Source organism: Oncorhynchus mykiss, chromosome 29, assembly GCF_057628025.1.
Source record: "Oncorhynchus mykiss isolate SJ-2025 chromosome 29, ASM5762802v1, whole genome shotgun sequence".
In the NCBI taxonomy this organism is placed as follows: domain Eukaryota; kingdom Metazoa; phylum Chordata; class Actinopteri; order Salmoniformes; family Salmonidae; genus Oncorhynchus; species Oncorhynchus mykiss.
In genome coordinates this window covers 44,403,052-44,419,456 of record NC_143050.1, presented here as the reverse complement: position 1 = coordinate 44,419,456, position 16,405 = coordinate 44,403,052, and the positions used below count along the sequence as shown (strand labels likewise).

Sequence of the window (16,405 nt, the reverse complement as noted above, 5' to 3'; positions counted from 1 at the left end):
AATTCGGGTTGATGGAGCCATTGGTACCAGTAACAACTCAATCCACCAATCCAAACAGAGGAGGAAATATCATAGATTTAATATATTAAAACTTATAAAAACAATGATACTGTATCATCTCTCATGTCGGTCTGTGTGTGGGTGTGTGTGTTCACGTGTGTGTTTCAGGTTGTGTGCGCACCCAGGCAGTGTCATAGCTCACTCACTTGGTGCGTAGGACAGAGATGGCTCTGTCCGATTGGTCCTGCCACAGGGCGTGGAGGAAGGCCAGGATGGCCCGGTGCAGCGGGGGGACACCAGTACTTCCCCTTCTGCCGAGTCGATCAGGTCCAACAGCACCTGCAGACAGCTCCAATCACCCAGCAGAAACTCCTGAGAGGGAAGGAGGGAGGGTGAGAGGGAGAGAAAGAAAGGTATTTTAAATGACTGAACTCAGTCCACAGCCTTGAGATGGGAAGAGGAATTTATCTTGCATAAAGACGCAGAAACTCAAAAAAATAAACGCTACATGTAAAGTGTTGTTCCCATGTTTCATGCTCTGAAATAAACGATCCCAGAAATGTTCCATGCACACATAATGGTTATTTCGCTCAAAATGTGCACTTTTGTTTTTACATCCCTGTTAGTGAGCATTTCTCCTTTGCCAAGTTAATCCTTACAGGTATGGCATATCAAGAAGCTGATTAACACAGCATGATTATGACACAAGTGCACCTTGTGCTGGGGACAATAAAATGCCACTCTAAAATGTGGTTGTCACACAATGCCACAGATGTCTGAAGTTTTGAGGGAGTGTGCAATTAGCATGCTTACTGCAGGAATACCCAACACAGCTGTTTTCAGAGAATTTAATGTAAATATCTCTACCATAAGCAGTCTCCAACATTATTTTAGGGAATTTGGCAGTACGTCGAACCGGCCTCACAACCACAGACCACAAGCGGTTTGCTGTTGTCAACGTTGTGAACAGAGTGCCACATGGTGAAGGTGGGGTTAGCGTATTGGCAGGCATAAGCTACGGACAACGAACACAATTGCATTTTATCGATGGCAATTTGAATGCACAGAAAGGTATCTGTGACTAACATATGCATATCTGTATTCCCTAGTTGTCACGAATATCATCAAAGGTGGCTCCCATTCCTGTTCGGGTGGCGCTCGGCTGTCGTCATCGCCGGTCAATGCATTTTCCTACTTGGCCAGAGTCAGATGAACTCATAGGTACCATTTTCATGTCTCCGCGTCCAGTATAAAGGAAGTTAGAGGTAGTATCACGAGCCGGAAGCTAACTAGCATTAGCGCAATGACGAAGTAGAGCTCTAGAGTAGCATACCTGTAGATTTTTTGGGCTCACTAGCCACTAGGGAAGATTTTAACGGTATTACTACTCTTACTGATAGTGCTTATCGAACCGGTACTTTAACAGTATTCTCATCAGTTCTTTTTGTTATTTTTTACAAAATGTAAAAAAATAAACTATTATTTACAGCAAAAGAAACTGCAATGTTTTGAACAAATCACTATTATAGACTAACGTTGTGATGAAAATGTAAAACAAACTAAATAAACTATATTTTCCTGCACAAGGACTATACAGTGGTATACAGCAACACAGGTGGGGCATACAGGTAGGCTGCAAAAGGACTATACAGTGGTATACAGCAACACGGGTGGGGCATACAGGTAGGCTGCAAAAGGACTATACAGTGGTATACAGCAACATGGGTGGGGCATACAGGTAGGCTGCAAAAGGACTATACAGTGGTATACAGCAACAGGGTGGGGCATACAGGTAGGCTGCAAAAGGACTATACAGTGGTATAGAGCAACATGGGTGGGGTATACAGGTAGGCTGCAAAAGGACTATACAGTGGTATACAGCAACAGGGTGGGGCATACAGGTAGGCTGCAAAAGGACTATACAGGGGTATACAGCAACATGGGTGGGGCATGCAGGTAGGCTGCAAAAGGACTATACAGTGGTATACAGCAACACGGGTGGGGCATACAGGTAGGCTGCAAAAGGACTATACAGTGGTATACAGCAACACGGGTGGGGCATACAGGTAGGCTGCAAAAGGACTATACAGTGGTATACAGCAACAGGGTGGGGCATACAGGTAGGCTGCAAAAGGACTATACAGTGGTATACAGCAACAGGGTGGGGCATACAGGTAGGCTGCAAAAGGACTATACAGTGGTATACAGCAACATGGGTGGGGCATACAGGTAGGCTGCAAAAGGACTATACAGTGGTATACAGCAACACGGGTGGGGCATACAGGTAGGCTGCAAAAGGACTATACAGTGGTATACAGCAACATGGGTGGGGCATACAGGTAGGCTGCAAAAGGACTATACAGTGGTATACAGCAACACGGGTGGGGCATACAGGTAGGCTGCAAAAGGACTATACAGTGGTATACAGCAACATGGGTGGGGCATGCAGGTAGGCTGCAAAAGGACTATACAGTGGTATACAGCAACAGGGTGGGGCATACAGGTAGGCTGCAAAAGGACTATACAGTGGTATACAGCAACATGGGTGGGGCATGCAGGTAGGCTGCAAAAGGACTATACAGTGGTATACAGCAACATGGGTGGGGCATACAGGTAGGCTGCAAAATGACTATACAGTGGTATACAGCAACATGGGTGGGGCATGCAGGTAGGCTGCAAAAGGACTATACAGTGGTATACAGCAACACGGGTGGGGCATGCAGGTAGGCTGCAAAAGGACTATACAGTGGTATACAGCAACACGGGTGGGGCATACAGGTAGGCTGCAAAAGGACTATACAGTGGTATACAGCAACAGGGTGGGGCATACAGGTAGGCTGCAAAAGGACTATACAGTGGTATACAGCAACACGGGTGGGGCATGCAGGTAGGCTGCAAAAGGACTATACAGTGGTATACAGCAACACGGGTGGGGAATGCAGGTAGGCTGCAAAAGGACTATACAGTGGTATACAGCAACACGGGTGGGGCATACAGGTAGGCTGCAAAATGACTATACAGTGGTATACAGCAACATGGGTGGGGCATGCAGGTAGGCTGCAAAAGGACTATACAGTGGTATACAGCAACGCGGGTGGGGCATGCAGGTAGGCTGCAAAAGGACTATACAGTGGTATACAGCAACACGGGTGGGGCATACAGGTAGGCTGCAAAAGGACTATACAGTGGTATACAGCAACAGGGTGGGGCATACAGGTAGGCTGCAAAAGGACTATACAGTGGTATACAGCAACACGGGTGGGGCATGCAGGTAGGCTGCAAAAGGACTATACAGTGGTATACAGCAACACGGGTGGGGCATGCAGGTAGGCTGCAAAAGGACTATACAGTGGTATACAGCAACACGGGTGGGGCATACAGGTAGGCTGCAAAAGGACTATACAGTGGTATACAGCAACAGGGTGGGGCATACAGGTAGGCTGCAAAAGGACTATACAGGGGTATACAGCAACATGGGTGGGGCATGCAGGTAGGCTGCAAAAGGACTATACAGTGGTATACAGCAACACGGGTGGGGCATACAGGTAGGCTGCAAAAGGACTATACAGTGGTATACAGCAACACGGGTGGGGCATACAGGTAGGCTGCAAAAGGACTATACAGTGGTATACAGCAACACGGGTGGGGCATACAGGTAGGCTGCAAAAGGACTATACAGTGGTATACAGCAACAGGGTGGGGCATACAGGTAGGCTGCAAAAGGACTATACAGTGGTATACAGCAACATGGGTGGGGCATACAGGTAGGCTGCAAAAGGACTATACAGTGGTATACAGCAACACGGGTGGGGCATACAGGTAGGCTGCAAAAGGACTATACAGTGGTATACAGCAACACGGGTGGGGCATACAGGTAGGCTGCAAAAGGACTATACAGTGGTATACAGCAACATGGGTGGGGCATGCAGGTAGGCTGCAAAAGGACTATACAGTGGTATACAGCAACAGGGTGGGGCATACAGGTAGGCTGCAAAAGGACTATACAGTGGTATACAGCAACATGGGTGGGGCATGCAGGTAGGCTGCAAAAGGACTATACAGTGGTATACAGCAACATGGGTGGGGCATACAGGTAGGCTGCAAAATGACTATACAGTGGTATACAGCAACATGGGTGGGGCATGCAGGTAGGCTGCAAAAGGACTATACAGTGGTATACAGCAACACGGGTGGGGCATGCAGGTAGGCTGCAAAAGGACTATACAGTGGTATACAGCAACACGGGTGGGGCATACAGGTAGGCTGCAAAAGGACTATACAGTGGTATACAGCAACACGGGTGGGGCATACAGGTAGGCTGCAAAAGGACTATACAGTGGTATACAGCAACATGGGTGGGGCATGCAGGTAGGCTGCAAAAGGACTATACAGTGGTATACAGCAACAGGGTGGGGCATACAGGTAGGCTGCAAAAGGACTATACAGTGGTATACAGCAACATGGGTGGGGCATGCAGGTAGGCTGCAAAAGTACTATACAGTGGTATACAGCAACATGGGTGGGGCATGCAGGTAGGCTGCAAAATGACTATACAGTGGTATACAGCAACACGGGTGGGGCATGCAGGTAGGCTGCAAAAGGACTATACAGTGGTATACAGCAACACGGGTGGGGCATGCAGGTAGGCTGCAAAAGGACTATACAGTGGTATACAGCAACACGGGTGGGGCATACAGGTAGGCTGCAAAAGGACTATACAGTGGTATACAGCAACAGGGTGGGGCATACAGGTAGGCTGCAAAAGGACTATACAGTGGTATACAGCAACACGGGTGGGGCATGCAGGTAGGCTGCAAAAGGACTATACAGTGGTATACAGCAACACGGGTGGGGCATGCAGGTAGGCTGCAAAAGGACTATACAGTGGTATACAGCAACACGGGTGGGGCATACAGGTAGGCTGCAAAATGACTATACAGTGGTATACAGCAACATGGGTGGGGCATGCAGGTAGGCTGCAAAAGGACTATACAGTGGTATACAGCAACACGGGTGGGGCATGCAGGTAGGCTGCAAAAGGACTATACAGTGGTATACAGCAACACGGGTGGGGCATACAGGTAGGCTGCAAAAGGACTATACAGTGGTATACAGCAACACGGGTGGGGCATACAGGTAGGCTGCAAAAGGACTATACAGTGGTATACAGCAACATGGGTGGGGCATGCAGGTAGGCTGCAAAAGGACTATACAGTGGTATACAGCAACATGGGTGGGGCATACAGGTAGGCTGCAAAATGACTATACAGTGGTATACAGCAACATGGGTGGGGCATGCAGGTAGGCTGCAAAAGGACTATACAGTGGTATACAGCAACACGGGTGGGGCATACAGGTAGGCTGCAAAAGGACTATACAGTGGTATACAGCAACAGGGTGGGGCATACAGGTAGGCTGCAAAAGGACTATACAGTGGTATACAGCAACACGGGTGGGGCATGCAGGTAGGCTGCAAAAGGACTATACAGTGGTATACAGCAACACGGGTGGGGCATGCAGGTAGGCTGCAAAAGGACTATACAGTGGTATACAGCAACACGGGTGGGGCATACAGGTAGGCTGCAAAAGGACTATACAGTGGTATACAGCAACAGGGTGGGGCATACAGGTAGGCTGCAAAAGGACTATACAGGGGTATACAGCAACATGGGTGGGGCATGCAGGTAGGCTGCAAAAGGACTATACAGTGGTATACAGCAACACGGGTGGGGCATACAGGTAGGCTGCAAAAGGACTATACAGTGGTATACAGCAACACGGGTGGGGCATACAGGTAGGCTGCAAAAGGACTATACAGTGGTATACAGCAACACGGGTGGGGCATACAGGTAGGCTGCAAAAGGACTATACAGTGGTATACAGCAACAGGGTGGGGCATACAGGTAGGCTGCAAAAGGACTATACAGTGGTATAGAGCAACATGGGTGGGGCATACAGGTAGGCTGCAAAAGGACTATACAGTGGTATACAGCAACACGGGTGGGGCATACAGGTAGGCTGCAAAAGGACTATACAGTGGTATACAGCAACACGGGTGGGGCATACAGGTAGGCTGCAAAAGGACTATACAGTGGTATACAGCAACATGGGTGGGGCATGCAGGTAGGCTGCAAAAGGACTATACAGTGGTATACAGCAACAGGGTGGGGCATACAGGTAGGCTGCAAAAGGACTATACAGTGGTATACAGCAACATGGGTGGGGCATGCAGGTAGGCTGCAAAAGGACTATACAGTGGTATACAGCAACATGGGTGGGGCATACAGGTAGGCTGCAAAATGACTATACAGTGGTATACAGCAACATGGGTGGGGCATGCAGGTAGGCTGCAAAAGGACTATACAGTGGTATACAGCAACACGGGTGGGGCATACAGGTAGGCTGCAAAAGGACTATACAGTGGTATACAGCAACACGGGTGGGGCATACAGGTAGGCTGCAAAAGGACTATACAGTGGTATACAGCAACAGGGTGGGGCATACAGGTAGGCTGCAAAAGGACTATACAGTGGTATACAGCAACATGGGTGGGGCATGCAGGTAGGCTGCAAAAGGACTATACAGTGGTATACAGCAACATGGGTGGGGCATACAGGTAGGCTGCAAAATGACTATACAGTGGTATACAGCAACATGGGTGGGGCATGCAGGTAGGCTGCAAAAGGACTATACAGTGGTATACAGCAACACGGGTGGGGCATGCAGGTAGGCTGCAAAAGGACTATACAGTGGTATACAGCAACACGGGTGGGGCATACAGGTAGGCTGCAAAAGGACTATACAGTGGTATACAGCAACAGGGTGGGGCATACAGGTAGGCTGCAAAAGGACTATACAGTGGTATACAGCAACACGGGTGGGGCATGCAGGTAGGCTGCAAAAGGACTATACAGTGGTATACAGCAACACGGGTGGGGCATGCAGGTAGGCTGCAAAAGGACTATACAGTGGTATACAGCAACACGGGTGGGGCATACAGGTAGGCTGCAAAATGACTATACAGTGGTATACAGCAACATGGGTGGGGCATGCAGGTAGGCTGCAAAAGGACTATACAGTGGTATACAGCAACACGGGTGGGGCATGCAGGTAGGCTGCAAAAGGACTATACAGTGGTATACAGCAACACGGGTGGGGCATACAGGTAGGCTGCAAAAGGACTATACAGTGGTATACAGCAACAGGGTGGGGCATACAGGTAGGCTGCAAAAGGACTATACAGTGGTATACAGCAACATGGGTGGGGCATGCAGGTAGGCTGCAAAAGGACTATACAGTGGTATACAGCAACATGGGTGGGGCATACAGGTAGGCTGCAAAATGACTATACAGTGGTATACAGCAACATGGGTGGGGCATGCAGGTAGGCTGCAAAAGGACTATACAGTGGTATACAGCAACACGGGTGGGGCATGCAGGTAGGCTGCAAAAGGACTATACAGTGGTATACAGCAACACGGGTGGGGCATACAGGTAGGCTGCAAAAGGACTATACAGTGGTATACAGCAACAGGGTGGGGCATACAGGTAGGCTGCAAAAGGACTATACAGTGGTATACAGCAACACGGGTGGGGCATGCAGGTAGGCTGCAAAAGGACTATACAGTGGTATACAGCAACACGGGTGGGGCATGCAGGTAGGCTGCAAAAGGACTATACAGTGGTATACAGCAACACGGGTGGGGCATACAGGTAGGCTGCAAAATGACTATACAGTGGTATACAGCAACATGGGTGGGGCATGCAGGTAGGCTGCAAAAGGACTATACAGTGGTATACAGCAACACGGGTGGGGCATACAGGTAGGCTGCAAAATGACTATACAGTGGTATACAGCAACATGGGTGGGGCATGCAGGTAGGCTGCAAAAGGACTATACAGTGGTATACAGCAACACGGGTGGGGCATGCAGGTAGGCTGCAAAAGGACTATACAGTGGTATACAGCAACACGGGTGGGGCATACAGGTAGGCTGCAAAAGGACTATACAGTGGTATACAGCAACAGGGTGGGGCATACAGGTAGGCTGCAAAAGGACTATACAGTGGTATACAGCAACACGGGTGGGGCATGCAGGTAGGCTGCAAAAGGACTATACAGTGGTATACAGCAACACGGGTGGGGCATGCAGGTAGGCTGCAAAAGGACTATACAGTGGTATACAGCAACACGGGTGGGGCATACAGGTAGGCTGCAAAAGGACTATACAGTGGCATACAGCAACAGGGTGGGGCATACAGGTAGGCTGCAAAAGGACTATACAGTGGTATACAGCAACACGGGTGGGGCATACAGGTAGGCTGCAAAAGGACTATACAGTGGTATACAGCAACACGGGTGGGGCATACAGGTAGGCTGCAAAAGGACTATACAGTGGTATACAGCAACACGGGTGGGGCATACAGGTAGGCTGCAAAAGGACTATACAGTGGTATACAGCAACACGGGTGGGGCATACAGGTAGGCTGCAAAAGGACTATACAGTGGTATACAGCAACACGGGTGGGGCATACAGGTAGGCTGCAAAAGGACTATACAGTGGTATACAGCAACACGGGTGGGGCATGCAGGTAGGCTGCAAAAGGACAAAGAGTTCTTAGCAGTTATTCTGGAGAAAGATCAACATATTTGCCTTTTCTGGCAGAAGTCGGGACCTCTCCTGGCTTATTGTCTTCCCTGCAGTCGAAGATACTCTCTCTCTCGCTAGGGGTGGATGAGGCTTGGGCACAGAGGTAGCTTTTTGCAATGTGAGGAGGGGCAGAGTAGCTCTATTCTCCCACCACCACTACATCACAGAATCTTCAGCCATGGGGATGGGAGGCAGGCCTTTGTAGCGCTCCACCTCTAGGTCAACATGCTCGCTGAGGGTGAGGGACAAGGTGTCCTGTTGGATCGTCAACCTCAACTCCCTGTCCTCCTCTGAGAACAGCTCCTCCAAGGCACTCCTTGTTTTGTAAAATGGAGACTGTCTTCTCCTTCAGACTCCTCCTCCTGTTGCTGGTGCTCTGTGTCTGTCTGCTTCTGCTCCTCTGACAACCCTGGTGTTGCCTCCCTTTAAATCTGGGATCCATTGCTGTGGCCTCATGCAGGAAGGCTTGAATGTCCTCATCCTGATAGGGCTCGGTGAGGTTCTCCCACACCTTCGCTTTGATGGTTGCCGCAAACGTTGCATCTTCATGCTTCACAGTGACGTGCTCTTCCAGTTTGTGGAGGATGGGTATGATCTGTCCACAGGTGGCATTCTTGTCACATGACACACAGGGTGGATGTATAGAGGATTCTCATGATCTGGACAAAGTCCTCAGCCTTATGCAAGTCCTCATCCTTCAGACGATCCAGGTTGTCCTTGGTCATTGCTTTTCGCAGTCATGGGATCAAGGCTGCTGCTTGGATCGGTGGATACTGCTCCATGAATCTCTCTATTATTAGATAAGAGTTCAATCTGGTCTTGACGTCAAGGATGAGTGAGTGTTGCGGAAGGCCTGAAACAACAAATAAAACATTTAATTGAATTAAATTGTTAAAGGTGGGAATTTCAAAATAATACTTTAATAGACTGAACTGGCTTCTTACCAAGGAGCTGCTGCTTTTCCTTCAATACTGTTTTGGACATCGAGGATCTCTTGAACCACACGACCACTGCTCTGATTGGGGCTGGACATCGAGGATCTCTTGAACCACACGACCACTGCTCTGATTGGGGCTGGACATCGAGGATCTCTTGAACCACACGACCACTGCTCTGATTGGGGCTGGACATCGAGGATCTCTTGAACCACACGACCACTGCTCTGATTGGGGCTGGACATCGAGGATCTCCTGAACCACACGACCACTGCTCTGATTGGGGCTGGACATGGAGGATCTCTTGAACCACACGACCACTGCTCTGATTGGGGCTGGACATGGAGGATCTCCTGAACCACACGACCACTGCTCTGATTGGGGCTGGACATGGAGGATCTCCTGAACCACACGACCACTGCTCTGATTGGGGCTGGACATGGAGGATCTCTTGAACCACACGACCACTGCTCTGATTGGGGCTGGACATGGAGGATCTCTTGAACCACACGACCACTGCTCTGATTGGGGCTGGACATGGAGGATCTCTTGAACCACACGACCACTGCTCTGATTGGGGCTGGACATGGAGGATCTCTTGAACCACACGACCACTGCTCTGATTGGGGCTGGACATGGAGGATCTCTTGAACCACACGACCACTGCTCTGATTGGGGCTGCCCATTTATCAATGGAAGTCATTGTGTATATGTTCTGCACTGCCAGATTTTGTGTGTGTGCCAAAGCATCCTATTTTTAGGATGTGTAGCCTCTTGATGGCAACATCCATATTGCCAGCACTATCAACAATCACAGCTACAATCTTGCTTGGCTCTATCTCAAACGCTTCCAGAACATCTGAGATCTCCTCTGCCACTACTCTCCTCTGCCACAGTTTGTGATTTGTACACTGGCCTGGTGTGGAGGACCTTGTGTTTTACACTGCCCTGGCTTGTGTAGTGCACTTTAACAGTGAGATAGTGGTCCTGACAGAGGCTGGTCCACCCGTCTGATGTGATGGCCAGCTTTGGCACGTCCTTCAGCTCAGTGATGACATTGGACATTGACTACACCATGAAAATAAAAGAAAGCCGCACACTCTAGGAGCACAGATGCAAAAATGTATTTACCAACGCTTCGACAGCCAAGCTGTCTTCATCAGGGTATAATCACAAACACTGCGGGATGAGTAGTTTATATAGTGTCAAAAGACACAGGTGTCTGTAATCATGGCCAAGAGTGGCCTAATATCATTGGTTAATTCTCAAATATTAAAATGGCATACAAATAACAGCATACAAACAAATGGATAGCATACGATCATAGATTCATTTTAGACTACACAAGCTTACAAACAATTACAATGGCAAAGTCACAAATTACAATGGCAAATGGCTTCAGATCAAAGTCTACGTTGAGACCGAAGGGAGCAAAGGTCTTTAAGTTAAAGATCCAGGCAGCCTCTCGTTTTAACAATAAATTGTCGAGGTCACCCCCTCTCCTACTGAGGGTGACATGTTCGATGCCAATATAACGCAGAGACGAAATCGAGTGGCCTGCCTCCAGGAAGTGGGCCGCAACTGGGTAAGTTAAGTTTTTACACCTAATGGTGCTACGATGCTCTGAGATTCGTACTTTTAATTTGTGCTTTGTTTTACCCACATAATGTTTACCACAAGGACAAGTTCTAAGATAAATAACTGCCTTAGTGGAGCACGTAATAACAACTTTGATTGGGATCGATCTCCCTGTTTGTGGGTGTTTGAAGGATCTACATTTATAAGTGCCATTGCATTGAGCACAGCCATTACACTTGTAATTTCCATCCAGTAGGGGCGCAAATAGACGTTGTTCAGGAATATCTTTGGGTGGTAAATCAGAGTGTACCAATTGGTCTCAGATTTCTGACCCGCGAGAATACGACCAAGGGAAGGTCCGAAAACATATTACCCAGACGATCATCAGATTTTAGAATGTGCCTATGTTAGTGAACGATTCCCTTAATTTGTTCAGAGCACTTTGAATAGCGGGTAGTTAGAACACAAGAATGCGTCTTTTTGCGAGACTGACCTTGAAAAAGATGTCTCGTTTTGTTTTGAATTTTCTCAATGGCAATATTAATCTGATCATTCTTGTAGCCCCTCTCCTTGAACTTTCCCGTCTCAGCCATATTTCTGTCGAAATCTGATTGATTTTTGCAAATTCTTTTGATTCGACAGAATTGGCTGTACTGCAAACTATTTTTCAAGGGAAGTGGATGACAACCATCAGCCCTCAACAAACTGTTACGATCAGTAGGCTTCCTGTAAAGATCAGTGTATAGAGCATTATCTTCACACAAGATCAGAAGATCAAGAAAACTGATTTGACATGTATCAGATTGCATAGTAAATCTCAAATGATCAGAACAGGAGTTAAGAAAAGCATGGAACGCCTGGAGCTGTTTTGCATCACCCCTCCATAGAACAAAAATGTCATCAATATACCGTTTCCAAATAATGATGTGAGGCAAGAAAACATTTTTGAGAGGGTTGAAAATAGACTGTTTCTCCATGTAACATACAAATTAGCATAGTTAGGAGCCATGGGGAATCCCATAGCAGTACCCTTCATCCGAATAAAGAAATCAATTAAAAAAACATTAAATAATTATGTGCGAGTACTATTTCAGCCAATTGGAACTTTGGGAGTTTCAGTAAGCAACAATTTGCCTACTTTATTCCAATATTTCTGTTATTCAGTGATATTTATTCCCATAGTAATTTCGTTATGGATCCATCCTAAAGGGTAGAGCCGCAGCTTTCAAGGGACTCGGAAGCTAATAAGAAATCTTGCTATGCCCTCTGACGAACCATCTAACAGGCAAAGCGCCAAAACAGTACTAAGATTGAATCGTACTACAACGGCTCCGACGCTCTTCTTATGTGGCAGGGCCTGCAAACTATTACAGACTATAAAAGGGAAGCACAGTCACGAGCTGCCCAGTGACACGAGCCTACCAGACGAGCTAAATCACTTCTATGCTCGCTTCGAGGCAAGCAACACTGAGGCATGCATGAGTGCATCAGCTGTTCCAGACGACTGTGTGATCACGCTCTCCATAGCCGACATGAGTAAGACCTTTAAACTGGTCAACATTCACAAGGCCGCAGGGCCAGACAGATGACCAGGACATGTGCTCCGGGAATGTGCTGACCAACTGGCAGGTGTTTTCATTGACATTGTCAACATGTCCCTGATTGAGTCTGTAATACCAACATGTTTCAAGCAGACCACCATAGTCCCTGTGCCCAAGAACACTAAGGTAACCTGCTTAACTATTTTTACTAACTTTCTATAAAGATGTATTTGGAGTGAGAATTAATTTTTTTATATGTATGGCCACATCCCCGTCAGTCCATTATATTGGTAAACTACACAGTAATGTAAAATGCATATTTTTTTGTGATCCAATACATAATATAGTACGTTTAAAAAAAATCCAGCTCGCAACATGCATCTGATTATTCATTACGAATAGGATTTATTTGAATTATTTTGTTTACATTCTTCATTTTAACCACAATGTCACAAATAATTGAACCCACACAACATGAGCAAATTAACTTGGTCAAAACCTGTCTTTATTAAAGACTATTAGAAATAATGTTGGTACTTATTTATTTTGATCCAAAGCATGAATGAGTGAGTCACTCAGCTTTATGCTGAAAAATATTCACTGGACTCTCATTATGTTTCTTCTTCACATCAGCAGAGGACTCAGTGTTTCAGAAACTCACTTTATATAGAGGGGATATCACTCTTTCACACAGGTAAATAAATACAGTTTGTTATTTAGAATTTAAAAAAAAATGTTTTTAGAGGGAGAGAAACGTCAGTTCACATGTTAAGTGTAATTCTCCGATTGTATTTACCCAAGTCTCTCTCAACTCCAGGACCACAGCCAGCATTTTTATTTTGATTTGTTAGTTTTTTGCCTGATGCAGGATTAAAGTGCCAGAGAAGAGAGACTCTCAGATTGAAAACACCTCCATTAATTTACGAAAAGATAGTCAATTTGTGCCACAGTTTAGACTACCAACAGATCAGCATTCTAACTCCCCCTTGTGATAATGTGGTGCAATGACAGAACGATGCAATCTACCACAAACGGTTGCGGCATAAGCTCTAAACTTTTAACCAGTTGGATTTAGGGGGCACTATTGTAATTTTTGGATGAAAAACGTTCCCGTTTTAAACAAGATATTTTGTCACGAAAAGATGCTCGACTATGCATATAATTATTCTTTCCACTTTGGAAAGAAGACACTCTGACGTTTCCAAAACTGCAAGATATTGTCTGTGAGTGCCACAGAACTGATGTTACAGATGAAACCCAGATAAAAATCCAACCAGGAAGTGCCGCATTTTTTGAAACCGCCTCATGCCAATGACTCCTTAGATGGCTGTGAATGAGCTACGAATGAGCTTACGTTTTCCACATTTTCCCACAGGTGTCTACAGCATTGTGCCGTCTATTTAGGCATTTCCCTTGAAGAATGGCTGTAAGGGACCATATATGGCATGTGGTCACATGGTGTCTCCCGCAGAAAACCTTGCGTAAAATACTGAGGTAGACATTTTTCCAATCACTTCTTATTAGAAACCAACTGACTCGACGGATATATTATCAAATATATTTGTTAAAAACACCTTGAGGATGGATCCTAAACAATGTTTGCCGTGTTTCTGTCGATATTATGTAGCTAATTTTGAAAAAAGTTTGCCGTTATAGTTGTAGCATTTTTCGGTCGATTTCTCAGCCAAGCATGGTGAAGAAACGGGAGCTTTTTCGCATACAAAAATAATATTTTTGGAAAAAAGGAACATTTTGTCATGTATTGTCATGTTGTGTCTTGTTTCTGTCCTTTCCCTTCACCCTGTCTCCCTCTGCTGGTCGTTATTAGGTTACCTTTTCTCCCCCTCTTTCCCCCAGCTGTTCCTTGTCTCCTCCTAACTACCTCGTCACCCCTTTTCCCACCTGTTCCCTTTTTCCCTCTGATTAGTCCTCTATATCTCTCTCTGTTTTTGTTTCTGTCTTTGTCGGATTCTTGTTTGTGTTATTCATGCCTGAACCAGACTATCGTCATGTTTGCTGCAACCTTGTCCTGTCCTGTCGGAATCTGCCGGTCCATCTGAGCCTACGTATGTTTTGTTATTAAAGAAGCTCTGTTTACGTTAATTCGCTTTTGGGTCCTCATTCACGCACCGTAACAGAAGAATCCGACCAAGAATGGACCCAGCGACTTCGGATCCTCTCCACTCAGCCGTCGAGATCCAGGGAGCGATGCTAGGCAGACACGAGCAGGAATTGTCTGCTGCTCGACATGCCGTTGAGACCCTGGCCACCCAAGTCTCCAACCTCACAGAACAGGTTCACCATCTCCGCCTCGATCCACCGGCCACTTCCAGGGCTTTCGAATCTCCGGAGCCCAGAATCAATAACCCGCCGTGTTACTCTGGGGAGCCCACTGAATGCCGCTCGTTCCTCACCCAGTGTGATATTGTGTTTTCTCTCCAGCCCAACACTTACTCCAGGAGCACTGCTCGTATCGCCTACGTCATATCTCTCCTTACTGGACGGGCTCGTGAGTGGGGCACGGCAATCTGGGAGGCAAGGGCTGAGTGTACTAACCAGTATCAGGACTTTAAGGAGGAGATGATACGGGTTTTTGATCGATCTGTTTTTGGGGAGGAGGCTTCCAGGGCCCTGTCTTCCCTATGTCAAGGTAATCGATCCATAACAGATTACTCTACTGAGTTTCGCACTCTTGCTGCCTCCAGTGACTGGAACGAGCCGGCTTTGCTCGCTCGTTTTCTGGAGGGTCTCCGCGCAGAGGTAAAGGATGAGATTCTCTCCCGGGAGGTTCCTTCCAGCGTGGATTCCTTGATTGAACTCGCTATTCGCATTGAGCGACGGGTTGATCTTCGTCACCGAGCTCGTGGAAAGGAGCTCGCGTTCTCCGTTGCCCCCCTCTCCGCATCACTACCATCTTCCTCTGCCGGCTCGGGTGCTGAGCCTATGCAGCTGGGAGGTATCCGCATCTCGACTAAAGAGAGGGAACGGAGAATCACCAACCGCCTCTGTCTCTATTGCGGTTCCGCTGGTCATTTTGTCACTTCATGTCCAGTAAAAGCCAGAGCTCATCAGTAAGCGGAGGGCTACTGGTGAGCGCTACTACTCCTGTCTCTCCTTCAAGATCCTGCACTACCTTGTCGGTCCATCTACGCTGGACCGGTTCGTCAGCTTCCTGCAGTGCCTTAATAGACTCTGGGGCGGAGGGCTGTTTTATGGACGAGACCTGGGCTCGGGAACATGACATTCCTCTCAGACAGTTAAGGGAGCCCACGGCCTTGTTCGCCTTGGATGGTAGTCCTCTCCCCAGGATTCAGCATGAGACGCTACCTTTAACCCTCACTGTCTCTGGTAATCATAGCGAAACCATTTCTTTTTACATTTTTCGTTCACCTTTTACACCTGTTGTTTTGGGCCATCCCTGGCTAGTTTGTCATAATCCTTCTATTAATTGGTCTAGTAATTCTATCCTCTCCTGGAACGTCTCTTGTCATGTGAAATGTTTAATGTCTGCTATCCCTCCTGTTTCCTCTGTCTCTTCTTCACAGGAGGAGCCTGGTGATTTGACAGGGGTGCCGGAGGAATATCACGATCTGCGCACGGTGTTCAGTCGGTCCAGGGCCACCTCTCTTCCTCCACACCGGTCGTATGATTGTAGTATTGATCTCCTTCCGGGAACCACTCCCCCCCGGGGTAGACTATAC

The 16,405-nt window shown here is 47.3% G+C and overlaps 1 protein-coding gene and 1 pseudogene across 1 annotated transcript in view; both read right to left on the bottom strand.

The window, feature by feature from the left end:
• LOC110509497 (volume-regulated anion channel subunit LRRC8A) overlaps positions 1-16,405 on the bottom strand; it is a 79,417-nt gene that overhangs the window by 1,007 nt on the left and 62,005 nt on the right. Inside the window, exon 3 of the mRNA XM_036967221.2 lies at positions 207-372. Within this exon, the coding sequence (XP_036823116.2) occupies positions 207-372 (166 nt within the window). The remainder of the gene's footprint in view (positions 1-206; positions 373-16,405) is intronic.
• On the bottom strand, positions 8,684-10,288 carry LOC149970609 (uncharacterized; annotated as a pseudogene).